Below are 12,818 nucleotides of genomic sequence, written 5' to 3'. Positions count from 1 at the left end.
GCCGGATGCCCCATGGGCAGCAGCCTCGCCCTGCGGGCTCCTTTCCATTCTGTCTCCATTTGGAATCCACACAGGGGCCTTAGACTCGCTCTTCTAAAGGTTCTCAACCCGTTTCAGGTCCGGGCACTGTCTTAGAGCAACCTGCTGGACTCAGAATGGATATTTTAAAAAAAATCGCCATAAGGGGCGCCAGTTGGTTAAGCGTCCGACTTCAGCTCAGGTCATGATTTCACGGTTCGTGGGTTTGAGCCCTGCGTCGGGCTCTGTGCTGACAGCTAGCTCAGGGCCTGGAGCCTGCTTCAGATTCTGTATCTCCCTCTCTCTCTGACCCTCCCCTGCTCATGCTGTGTCTCTCTCAGAAATAAATAAAACATTAAAAAATTTTTAAAAAATCCCCATCAAGGCACGGGGGTGAACTCCTCATCAGCTTTTCTGTTTTCCATACATTTATTTCACTGCCTCTTTGGAGGGCAGGGGGGATCTATTTTGTATAAGATCTGAGAGTTAAACATGTTGTAAGAGAACCTCACCTAAAAACTGGAAATCTTTCCTGGTGGAGAAGCTGTGGGTTTTGTTATCATGTAGAAGAACAAGAGATGGGCGAGGGGCGTCTGGGTGGCTCAGTCGGTTAAGCGTCCGACTTCGTCTCAGGTCATAATCGCGTGGTCCGTGGGTTTGAGCCCTGCGTTGGGCTCTGTGCTGATGGCTCAGAGCCTGGAGCCTGCTTCAGTGTCTCCCTCTCCCTCTGCCCCTCCCTTGCTCATGCTCTGTCTCTGTTTCTCAAAAATAAATAAACATTTAAAAAGAGAGAGAGAGATGGGCCAGCTCTGAGGTTTATTCTCTAATCCAGAGATAATGGACATACTTATTATTATTATTATTATTATTATTATATCGGCTCATTGCTCCAGAGCATTGGGAACCTAAGGAGTTGGCTTTGCCTGAAGGCCTGGCGAGGTTCCAGGGAGAGCACCTTAGCTCTTGAGGGTCCCGTGCCCCCCATCACTGTCCTGTTCTTGCGGTGTTCCCAGGAGCCCACGGGGGCCTGGCCGCGGAGTCCCCCCCTCTGCGGGAGCCACTGCCTGCATTCTGCTCTCACCCCAGGGCGAGAGCTTCTGCTCTGATCTCCGTCATCCGCCTGCTGCTGATCACCGCCCCGATGGGTCTGACAGACACCAGGGAACAGTGGTCGTTGCAGGATCTGAGATGGGGCGCCCCGTGTTTCGCAGATACGGGCATCCCGGGACTTTTTCCAAGATGTTTGGGGCCTGCTCTCTGACTTGTTTAAGGGCAGAGAATAAGGTTGCAAAGGAAATCAAAGCCTGATGTGGAGAAACGAAACATGAGGCCTACTGACTTTTTAAAAACATTTTAAATAACATTCTCTAAGGTTTCATTTTATACCGAAGGCAGCTGTAATAAGTTTTGGAAGACGGTGTAAGGTTTCGATTACAGAGCGATCCCGCTTGCCGGGTTTTGTACCCAAAGTGAGAAAGGGCGGAGAGGGAGCTGGGGGGCGGTTAAGGGGTTATTTTGTATAAGGTGAGAAAATTCAAAAGGATAAATTCGAGGCTGCAAGCCGGTAACATTTTGGTACGCTATAATTTGCAAATGCAATAACATTAAACCATTGCAAAGGCTTTTTTTTTTTTTGGGGGGGTGAAAATAGTCAAGATAGCAATGGAATAACTTAATAACTGGAGCATAGCAGCACGCTGACCGCAAGTAAAACAAGGCTGCGGGTCTGTAGCGGGCCCCTGGCAGTGTTTCCCAGTGACTGCATTCCCTGCTGAAGGCTGGCACGGGCCGGCGGTGTCGGGCGGTCTGAATGCACCCATTGTTCGCGGGACATCATTATTTGGTATTACATGCACAGTGTTTGCTTGTGAAACGATTTATTAGAAGCAAGTATGTTTAAGAAGGAGAACTTGGTTTGAAATTCCGTTGATCTGGCTTATGACATTTAAGATTTTTACAGTGCCTTTGTTTCTAAGAATAAATATTTCGGTCCACTGTAAATATTTATCTGGAAAACACACAAACACAGGCACACGAAACTGGAAAACTGAGCCAGAGAGTGAATTGATACCTAAAGTTCACTTCTCTCTGGGAAAGAGTAAATCGCCTCGATATCAGGTATGTATAAAAGGAGCGGATTCTGTGAGCTTGGCCAATGCCATCCGGCCCAGAGGACAGAGCCCCCTCCCACTAAGTCTCTTGGGAGGAGGCCGCCTGGTGAAGACAGTGCGTATGTGGACTTAACTTTGTTCTTCTCGCATGATTGGGGCTCGCCGGGATTTAAACCAGACCTGTCCCTGCCAGCCGCAAGCCGGGTCCCCATGGCATCCAGCTGGCTGCCAGACCTGACCCGGAGGCTCGCCGTGGCCCGTTGCTGGGATTGTGCATCAGCCGAAGAGGGGGGGTTTCTGGTGATGTGTGAAGGGATCCCAGCTTTGAGATTTTCTGTCCACAAAACTAGTACCTCTGGGTCCTTTGCTCAGCCTACAGGGTAACACCAGGCAAATGAATGATTTTTTGGAGGCTCTGAAATCCTTATCTGTTTAATGTGAAAATGTAGGTGTGTGAGAAGTGATAGGAAAGTTTGGAATGAAATGTGCTAAGAGTAACCCACTAGCATTTTTTCTTTCTTTCTTTCTTTTTTAAAGTTTTTAAAGACCAACAGGCTTGTGCAGTAAAATCAATTTGCACATGGTCTGGCTTGTGTCCAGCAAATTCCACTAAATGATATTTTAATCTGAAAGGCCCAAATATAGAAGCACTTTGATATCTATCTTTCTAATTTGCTATTTCCAGCCCGGTGCACAGGGATACTCAGGTGCAGGGTGGAGGCATCCTTGGTATGTTGGGTCCGCTGGGATCTCTTTATTTCCCTTGGCCAGTTTTTAAGCCAGAGGTTCAATGTGGTGGCATCTGCGGTGGGGAGAGAGAGAGGGAGGCTGCCTTGAACATGGAGGTACGTGGGGATGAGGTGATGCATTTATGGCTGGCTGGCTGGATGATTGGGTATGTATGGCTCTTGACCAAACTGCCATGTAGGAAGGTTCTAGCTAGTTTGTGATTCTAATGCCTTTGTGGACAGGATCACATAGCTGGCTGCTCTGTTACCAGATTCTTGAGGACTCACTCCTGGGTACAGTTTCTCATGCACCTTGACATGGTGTCCTCTCCAAGACTTCTGCAGAGACCACCCCTAACCTGGAGTGGAGCCTTTCCAGGTGTAAGATGAGGGATGTCTTTTCTTGAGAACTTTTGTCCTAGAGAGAGAAGCAAGGCAAGTGAGGGTGGGAAGCGATGGTAGCGTATCCTCCCCGGGGCTTCCTTGAACATGACCTAGAACATCACCAGGATTGGGGGACTGATGTCTGTCGGTTTCTTTTGGTGCCGCATCTGAATAAAGAGTGTCTACTTGGGGGGCGCCTGGGTGGCTCAGTCAGTTGAGCGTCCGACTTCGGCTCGGGTTATGATCTCACAGTTTGTGGGTTCGAGTCCCGTGTCGGGCTCTGGGCTGACAGCTCAGAGCCTGGAGCCTGCTTTGGATGCTGTGTCTCCCTCTCTCTCTGCCCCTCCCCCACTCATGCTCCGTGTCTGTCTCTCTCTCAAAAATAAATATTAAAAAAAAAAAAACTTAAAAAAAGAATCTCTGCTTGTGCTTCTAACACTTGGCCTACAGTAGCAGCACTTAAGCTACTTAAGCATTTCCTTATCAAGGAAATGTATGGGTGAATAATGAGTAAAAAGGAGTAACTCCATCGTAAAGAGACGAAGCCCGTTGCTCATTCAGGAGTTCATGAATTTGAGCTTGAGCTTTCAGTTTTTCTTTTCAAAAGAAGTGGAAGTCTTCTCAGAGCATCTTCGAGATGTTGCAGGAGCCACTGTGTATGGGAGCCATTTTGGTGGTCAGGGTGCCTTAGTCTTGTCCCTTGCCTGCGATGTGAAGTTTATGGTCAACGCCAGTCTCCGATATGATCCCAGTGAAGGGGCTCCCATTCCCCTGCCGTTGTCTTTCGATTGTCAAAATAAAATCTTCCTTGTTCGGTAGGTGGTCACGGACAACCAATAAGATGAGATGGATGAAGTTCTTTCTCAATAAGTATTTTTTTTTTACAAGGGTCGTGCTCCAGCAGTCTCCTTTGAAGTCGTTTTTGTTATGCATTGGGCCACGGTGTTATTTCAAAGGAGTCAGCCAGCAGACTTGAGGCCTTTTTGGCTTGCGTTCCCGAACAGCCTTCTGGACAACACAACTTATTTATCCGTCTTCCCCCTCCCCCTCCTTCCCCCGTCCCCGCTCCCCCTTCCCTCCCTCTCTCCCTCAGAGCGATCGCCACACCGGCCCATCCTCCAGGCTGGACTGCCTGCAAATGCCTCCACCGTGGTCGGAGGCGACGTGGAGTTTGTCTGCAAAGTTTACAGCGACGCCCAGCCCCACATTCAGTGGATCAAACACGTAGAAAAGAACGGCAGCAAATACGGACCCGACGGGCTACCCTACCTCAAGGTTCTGAAGGTGAGGACTTTCTGAATCTGAAGGGACCCCACTCCTGGGGTCTCCGTTGTGGACTTGGGGACAAGTGCTTTGATTTCCTGTTGGTGTGAGAAAATGATTCTCTTATCGGACCGGCCAGGAGAGAGTGTGTGAGGGAATGAGGAGATTATTGGACGTGCTAGTAAAATTGCAGAAGGGAACTGCAGGCTCCTGGAAGGGCTCATATCATTGGAATCAGATTAATTCATCTATTGATCAGCCCTGAGATCTCAGAAGAGACGTTTAGGCTCAGCCGCACATCCATAGAAGTGGGGATCGTGGTGCTAGGTCCCCCACAGGGTGCTTGTGCAGAGTCCGTGCGACGACGTACACTGAACGAGCTTTGCAACTTCTAGGCCTCATCCCAGTGTGTACTGTGAATGCCAATGTCGTTCTCTCTTAATACGATGTTAGGGTCAGATGGTAGTAGCCGTCTTTTAGAAACCGTTTACATTTTACTTGCAAAAGAAAATGCCTTAAGCTTTGAAATCCCTTCCAGTGTGGTTTAGACAGTAAACTTCAGGAAGTGTTTTTGCATTAGGGAAATGTTGACCAAGAAAACGTTCTCCTTGTATTTCTTATTTGGTTCCTTGCAAGTTCCCATGTTAATGGCATCAGCCTCTTTATTTTTTAGATCCCTCTCACTCTTCAGGATGGTGATAGCAAGTGCCAGCTAAGTTTGCACACCCTCTTCTCAGCCCTTGCCTACCACGGCCTCCGCAGTTAGGTGCCCATAGGAGAACGTCCTTAAAAAGAACAGTCTTCCAGTAGAACCGTAGGCAGCAGCTCCGCTAAGAACTCACAACCAGTGAGCATACCAGTGATCAAAATTGCTGGCAAGCAGTGACCAACCCGGGGAGCTGCCAGTCCATTCTGCTGGGTATCGATCCGACCCTTCCATCCCCCTCCACTGGGTCGCTCTCACGGTCCACCCGCTGGCCTATTTTGACCTTCCTAAACCTACAACCCATTGAGGCAGCTGTTTAGACCTCACGGAGGCTGTTTTCTTGTGACGCGTGGTGGCGGGACCCTAGACGGTACAAAGTTCCTCCTGGTTGGCCTTTATATTGTTTTCCTGTGTCTATTCCAGCACTCGGGGATAAATAGTTCGAATGCAGAGGTGCTGGCTCTGTTCAATGTGACGGAGGCGGATGCTGGGGAGTATATATGTAAGGTCTCCAATTATATAGGGCAGGCCAACCAGTCTGCCTGGCTCACTGTCCTGCCAAAACAGCAAGGTAACAACGTTTTGTGTTTTTTTGTTTTTGTTTTTGTTTTTGTTTTTTTTTTAAAGAAGGCTGGATATAGAAGCTGAAAGGACTTGGTGCTTTGGGAGACTGCAGACAGCTTATAGGATAACTCTGTGGCCTTGGTATATTCATAATAATCTTTCTTTGGTGATGCAGCTGGTATGATGCCAGTAGCCATGGAAAAATGCCCACAATGTTCAAAGCGCTTGCTCTAATTTCTTCTAAAGATTATCCTCCACCCCCCTCCCCGCACCCAGTTTTTAAGTCGTTCCTTCTGGTCAATCTTGTTTGGGCTGCACCTTCCTCATCAGTCCTATGCATCTTCTGCATTTTAAACACACACCGGCATGCCTAGTTGAATTCATGACACTTGCATATCAGCCAAATTCATACTTTCTCCTGCCCCACATTTGCAGAGGAATATTGGCACTATCTACTGTTTCCAACAGAACATTATTTCCTTGGTGGCGTAACTGGTGCTCATGAGATGCTGCCCTTGATCTTGCTCTCCCGACGTCGAGCGCAGTCCGTTTTAATCAACGTGCTGCTGGCCGCTGTTGAAGGCAACAGCAGGTTGGCTTTCTTAGTTTGTCACGACCCACACTCGAATGTTTATATTGAAGAAAAGAAACGCCTAGTTTCTTTGCTGCCAAGATCCTACCTCTGTTTCTTTCAATGACATGGACGTCAAAACGGTTACGCAGCGGTGAAAATTGGCGTCTGGTAACTGACGCAGAATTCTCCCCTGGTTGGTTCCCACAGGGCCGGAAGGATATGCCAGGTGTCCAGTGTTGCACTTTGTAACGCAGTCGTTGAGACTGAACCATCCTTTTTCCAAGGTGGGAGTCTGCAGCCAACAGGACCAGAACCTAGCTTGCACTTTTGGGTGTCAGGCTTCTGGAAAGCCGTCCCTAAGTCCAGAGCAAAACAAAGGCTAAGAGAATGGATCTCTGTGGGTCGATTTTTCCATGCGTTTGATTGCATGCATGTCTAGGTGGTGAAGCCGGTGTGGTGACGGGGCCTGTGGAGGTGAGCTGCTCAGTGTCGCTGCGTGTCTCTTGGTTGTGGGCTCTGTGGATGGGCTGCAGTCGGAATCTTCTGGTGGCCAGCACCTGCCGGAGCGCCCGGTGTGATGCCTCATGGTTCCACGGCTCCCTCCACCATCATTCCTGGGTCGCCTAGCCTTTTCTCTTGCTTCCCTTGTTTTCTAGGCCGCCGGTGTTAATACCACGGACAAAGAGATTGAGGTTCTCTATATTCGGAATGTAACTTTTGAGGATGCTGGGGAGTATACGTGCTTGGCGGGTAATTCTATTGGGATCTCCTTTCACTCAGCATGGTTGACAGTCCTGCCAGGTACATCCTGCTCTTTCTCTCCACGGTTGTTGTCCTTCTCTTGGTTGATTGCTACAAAATTCACACCGCTTCTGTTCGCAGAAAATGGCCCCTTTTAACCCGGCATTAAGATTTAAAAAAAAAAAAAAAAAAAAAAGTGTCTAAAATGGTCCCCCAGGGATAAGAAAGTTGCCTTTGGAAATTTCACTTACAATGAGATCCCACCCTCACGTGAATGATCAGGTGAAATTTCATCCTTAAAAAACCCAAAGGGATCTTCACGTTTTTCGTGAGTCACGGAGTCAACGTACAAATTCTCACCCATCCCCGTTTCTCTTAAGGAAGACGTTGAAATTCCTTTGTAACGTACAAGGTAGTGTTTTCTCGTCTCCAGTTCCATTTCACCGAAATCCCATAGGTACCTTTGTTACTTTGTTCCACTCTCTCTTTTTTAATGATATGTAAATAGACTGGTGTCTGTTGGGGTGCCTGGGGAGACCCCCGTCTGCACAGAGGGTGTACAGAAGCAGTGTGTTACCTCCCTCGGGAATCGGTGGCTTGCCGCACGGTGCAATAAAGCGGACCTTCAGCTTGCTTTTCCTGCAAAGCATGCTCTTGACATCTTGGGCCTTGATGTTATTTCTGCCCTGTGGAGAAATCAACATCGGCGAAGCCCTATTGCCTAAATATTCCTGCTGTCTGGCTCTTTAACCGACATCTCTGTCCTGGTTGAACTCTTCCTGATAATCCCTCTCTACTGCGTCTGTGTCTTTGTCATTTCCTTCGTGACACTGCATAGACCGGTTTGCTAGCTCGTGATGTTCCACTCCAGTTATTAATACCGTATTTTTAGAGTACAGTGCCTACCTGCATGCTTACTTGATAGCTCGTAAAAATAAATTGATCATTTCATTTTGTGCTGTGCTGCTGGAGGTTTTGAATGCCTTGCAAGTATTTTTTTCTGATTAAAATGTTTAAGCTTTAAATAATGCCATCGCATCCATTTCTCCTTTTGTTGTGAGTCTGCTCTGTGAATATTTGCTTTGAAACCATGAGATGCCTCTTATGTCGAGCTTGCTTTTACCTGCAGTAGTGCATTCTACAGGTGCCTAGTTGACACCTCGTAACCAATTTGCCTGACAGTACTAGCATCTTAAGTGTAAGAATGCAGTTTGAGAAAACTACTGTTTGGAAATACACTGCTTGTAGCTCGATGACCATTGAGGACAAAGGAGGGAGCAGATATGATTGGAAATTGATGGAAGAATGTGCTGCCTGCGTGGAATACCATTTCTATTCTTTAAGAGAAAAATTGTAGTGACCTCAGTGTAACCAGAAACAGAAATTTTAAATGGTAATTGATTCAGGAACATTACAAGCTTTTCATGGTACAGACGTAACGATTCTACATTAAAAGCAATTTGGCCTTTAAATGAAATCCATTGATTTGTTTCATTGAATATGATGCTGGGCTGTATTAAGAAATTCGGAACTTTTCCGGACCAGCCTCCTCGATGACTATTTCATTTCCTACAAAAGTGTGTTCCTCTGGGGTAAACTGCTCTGTCACATCTTCCTTTGGAAGAGCTTTACCCAAATAAGAGTGAGGTACCATCCCTTCAGAGGTAAAAGTGGGCACCGTTTATATTTAAGAATGTTTCATTGGATTTGCATTCGAGACCACCATGGAAGACCACCACGGAAGTTCTTTGTCGGTGGTTAACTGTCCTGTTGTTCCCGAATGTCTAACAGAACGTAGCATTGTAGCCTGGATTGCAGAGGCCCCTTGAGGCTAGAGAGAGTGGCCGCCTGGGCCCCGGCCTTAAAGCGAGAAGCCCTTGGTGGCTCGCCTTCACTGGGGAGAGGTGCATGGCAGGCCCACATCCCATGCCATTCTGCAGCATCGAGTCATGGGGGAAGCCTGTCCTTGGGAATGGTCATCACCTTGTGTTTCGTTGAACTGTGCCGAGGTGCCTCAAGCCCGTGTCCTAACTCTGTGGCCTGCTTATCTGTTCCTCTCCTGTGGTCCGCACTCCAGCTCCTGTAAGAGAAAAGGAGATTACGGCTTCCCCAGACTACCTGGAGATAGCCATTTACTGCATAGGGGTCTTCCTAATTGCCTGTATGGTGGTGACGGTCATCCTGTGCCGAATGAAGACCACGACCAAGAAGCCAGACTTCAGCAGCCAGCCAGCCGTGCACAAGCTGACCAAGCGCATTCCCTTGCGGAGACAGGTAACAGAAAGTAGATAAAGAGTTTGAAGAAATTTACTCCTCCCCCACATCCCAGCCAGCCCTTGGGTCTCTTTTCTCTGCTTGGATGCCGTCTACTTCCGTGAGCTTCAGGTGCCAGTGGTCTCAACATGCGTCTTAGTGGCCTTCCAGTTAGTATTTGGGGCTGGAAGGGTCAAGTCCGGGTGCATCGGTGGGGGGCAGGGGGAGGGGTCAATCGAGTCAAGTTCCAAGGGCAAGAGAGCATGATGGCGTGAGACTTGGAGCGAGTCGGTCGGACTGGAAATAACACAGGGAGGCAATGCCCTTGTGTCTCTGAGGCTCAAATGTAGCAGTCTTTTTGAATCATAGGCCACTTTTGTCCCCTGTGATCTAATGCTTTTGTGGAGACGAGCTTTTGCCACGAGTTAGAAAGGCAGGGACTCTGGTTCTCTTTGACTTTTTTTTTTTTTTTAAAATCAAGGTCAGAAACTTCTGCCCTGGAGATGAATCTGAACGACTGGCTTGATTTAAACCAGACTGTGATGTCTTTCTTAACTGGGTTTTGGCTCGACCTCTCTGAGTCTGAAAATAGAAATGTGTGCATATATTATGTTATTGTTAATCGTTCACAAGTGTGGCTGTGGATTTGGTGGTAGATGATTTTTATATTGAATGAGCAACAGATTGTTTTTAGCCCCGTGTCTGGTCTTTGGCGCTTACTCCTTGCTTGTGCGTGTGTCCTGATTGGTTTAATTTTGCTTTGGGGAGACAGAGCAACACAGAGCCTCTCCACCTCTACTTTAACCCAGGCCTCCAAAGTCAATGCTACAGGATAGGCTTTGACTATTTTCCTCTGTGTTCATGAAGACAGAAGGGGAAGGCAGATGTGAACGGAAGGCACTTACAAGTCAAGTATTTGGAACTGTGTTCTGAAAAAGGTGTTTCTTTCGAAACAACAGCTAAAACGACCTCACTCACTGGCTCTGTTTCATTGTGTGCTTTAGTAGAATTTACAGGGCATTTGTTAAAATTGCAGATTCCTTCGTCTTAGCCCCAGAGACTCTAGTTGCCTAGGTCTTGAACGGGGCCAGGAATCTGTACGATGATTCTGAAATGCACTCCGAGAAACTCTGGGTTAATCCCAGCTCGGCCCCTCCCGGGACTTCAGGTGGCGATGACATTTTCTGGATCAGGCATTAGGACAGATTAGGAACCAGTTGGCCAGCCGTGGTTTTGGCATAGCACTGGCTGTTCTCAACCCGGCTCCAAGCTCCGGGCTGAATGGGTCCTTGTTGACTCCTTTGAAGCCGTGTATCAAGCAGTTCTTTCTTCTTCCTAGAGGCTGAGGATAGCATTTGGAGTGCGCGTCAAGTGCAGGTGATGGCCCAAATTGTGTTCAGAGCAAGGGAAATAAAGGTGCCGATTGGGTCACTCCTACCACCGAGAACTTAGTTATTATTATTGAAATGACACCACTGTCCTTCTTGGGGCTAGGCAAGTGGTGGTGGGGCTGCTTGCCTGACTTTGGGACAGTCCAGTTTGAAGTGACGCTTACATAGTCACATAGTGCCTTCAGTGACGTCCAGGTGCTGTGGCCACCACTGCCCCTCCCTCCTCCTTTCCAGTTACCGCCGGGCCATTCTTACAGCCACCATCTTCTTGAGAACCTGACCTCAGGGAGTTGAAAAAGAGAGGGGTGTTCCCATCTCTATGATTTTTTTTTGTTTTTTCCTAACAGGGGAAAATGCTACCTTCTGGAGGAGGAAACCTGCAATTTGGTGTAGCTAGACCATTGTCCCATAATGATTTCATCTTTTCTTTTTTTTTCTGCAGCTGCTACAATGCTCTTCTTTTTACTTCCATATAAAAGATGCAGCTGCCTTTAACATCTCCTTGACTCAACCCTAGTCATCATTTTCGTTTCTCTTTGGCCGACTGGCCTTTCTTTGTCTGTCTCTACCTCCATTGGTCATGCTTCCTTCACGTCCCTGTGTCACCGAAGGGAATATCAAGTCTTCTTTCTTCTCCCCCGCTTCCCCCGCTTCCTTTCTTTATCATAATTTCCTGAGTGCTTGGTCTGACCCGGGTTCTATGCCGCCTTCACCAGTGGTGCCAAGGTTATTTGGGGGTCCCCACACAGAAGTGGTCTTGGGTTGTAGTAGGGTCAAGTAGAAAAAAGAAGCAGAGGAAAGCATATAAATACCAGTCCCCTGGAAGAAAACAAGTCTGGGAGATGAATTTATTTGGGGGAACATTGACACACCTTAGCTCCTCATATATGTCGAAATGGCTTGTATGATTCTTTACAAAGAATGCTCCGTCAGTAAGCACAGCCCCTTGGGTAGGGAAGGAGATGCCTATCAGCTCGCTGGATAAAAGAGGGTTATTGGAGTGTAGCTGGAGTGAAAAGCCCCATAAAGGCCGGCAGAGATGTTGATGACAGAGAAAATACCACAGAGATGCCAAGCATGCCTTCCCCCTGGCGACAGGTGAGCCTGTAATCAGATGTCTTCAGGATGGGTTGTTCCTAGTCATTTGCGAGGCCTGTTTTCGTTGTGTAGTTGCCCAGCCCCCTCTGTCACGCAGGTAGCACCAATTCTTGGCCCTGACCCTCGCCCCTCCCCCAACACACACACACACACACACACACACACACACACACACACACCCCATCTCACTCGACTCATCCATCACTGTTCNCACACACACCCCATCTCACTCGACTCATCCATCACTGTTCTCCCTTTAGAACAAGAGGAGTCGTTTTTTTCTTTTCCTTTTTTTTTTTTTTTCCCTTTTAATCCTACTGTGAGTTTTTCCTTCTTGACATTTACTAATTTGTACCGGACTTACTGTTACAGGATGTCTCTGTTTTGTTTTGTTTTGTTTTGTTTTGTTTTTGAGTCAGAAATACTTTGCTCCAGTAGCTAAGAAGTTCCTTGTGTTCATTTCCCAGTAATTAGGAGATTTTTGAGGCTCTTTATGCATTTTGATGCTTGAGGGAAGAGAGAAGTTTCTAGTCGGAGGAGGCAGGTGGCCCCCGGCAACTCCCTGTGTCCCTTGACGGGGCTCATCCTGTCTTCAGTGCTGGGGCTCAGACAACAGGCTGACCACTGGCTCACCTGCTTCTCTTCCTTTGGCATCAGTGTGATCAAGGGGGCCAGCCCAGAGGGGGTGTCCTCATGAGCTTGTCTCCTCTCTCACAGGTGTCCCGGCTGCCGCTGGACAGCCACAGTCATTGTGAGGCAGCCTTTGTACACCCATGAGATCAGCCGAGGGCTACCCTTTCCGTGTGCTGCACACACCAGTGGGGTGTCGGGGGGTGGGGCGCACGGGGGAAACTGGGCTGTGTGCTCAGGAGGTATGTGGTATCACTGGGTTTGGTGAATCAGTTTCTCAGTAGAACCTAAGATCCTCCTCTGGAGCCAGAAGTTTCCATTGGGCAGGATGGACATTTAACTTCTGCCAGAAACAGA

General features: G+C 48.0%; 1 protein-coding gene across 11 annotated transcripts in view; it reads left to right on the top strand.

The window, feature by feature from the left end:
- Window positions 1–12,818, top strand: part of FGFR2 (fibroblast growth factor receptor 2) — a 109,051-nt gene that overhangs the window by 65,263 nt on the left and 30,970 nt on the right. For 5 of the 11 annotated variants that reach the window (XM_039250471.1, XM_039250465.1, XM_039250474.1 and 2 more), the window contains 3 exons: window positions 4,335–4,525; window positions 5,634–5,781; window positions 9,167–9,369. In XM_039250471.1, coding sequence (XP_039106402.1) covers window positions 4,335–4,525; window positions 5,634–5,781; window positions 9,167–9,369 — 542 coding nt within the window. Of the gene's footprint in view, window positions 1–4,334; window positions 4,526–5,633; window positions 5,782–7,004; window positions 7,150–9,166; window positions 9,370–12,818 lie in introns of all 11 variants that reach the window. The other 6 variants (XM_039250467.1, XM_039250475.1, XM_039250473.1 and 3 more) reach the window with 3 other exon arrangements.

Source organism: Hyaena hyaena, unplaced genomic scaffold (assembly GCF_003009895.1).
Source record: "Hyaena hyaena isolate Hyena2069 unplaced genomic scaffold, ASM300989v1 scaffold_367, whole genome shotgun sequence".
NCBI classification, from domain to species: domain Eukaryota; kingdom Metazoa; phylum Chordata; class Mammalia; order Carnivora; family Hyaenidae; genus Hyaena; species Hyaena hyaena.
This window is presented reverse-complemented; position numbering and strand designations above follow the sequence as displayed.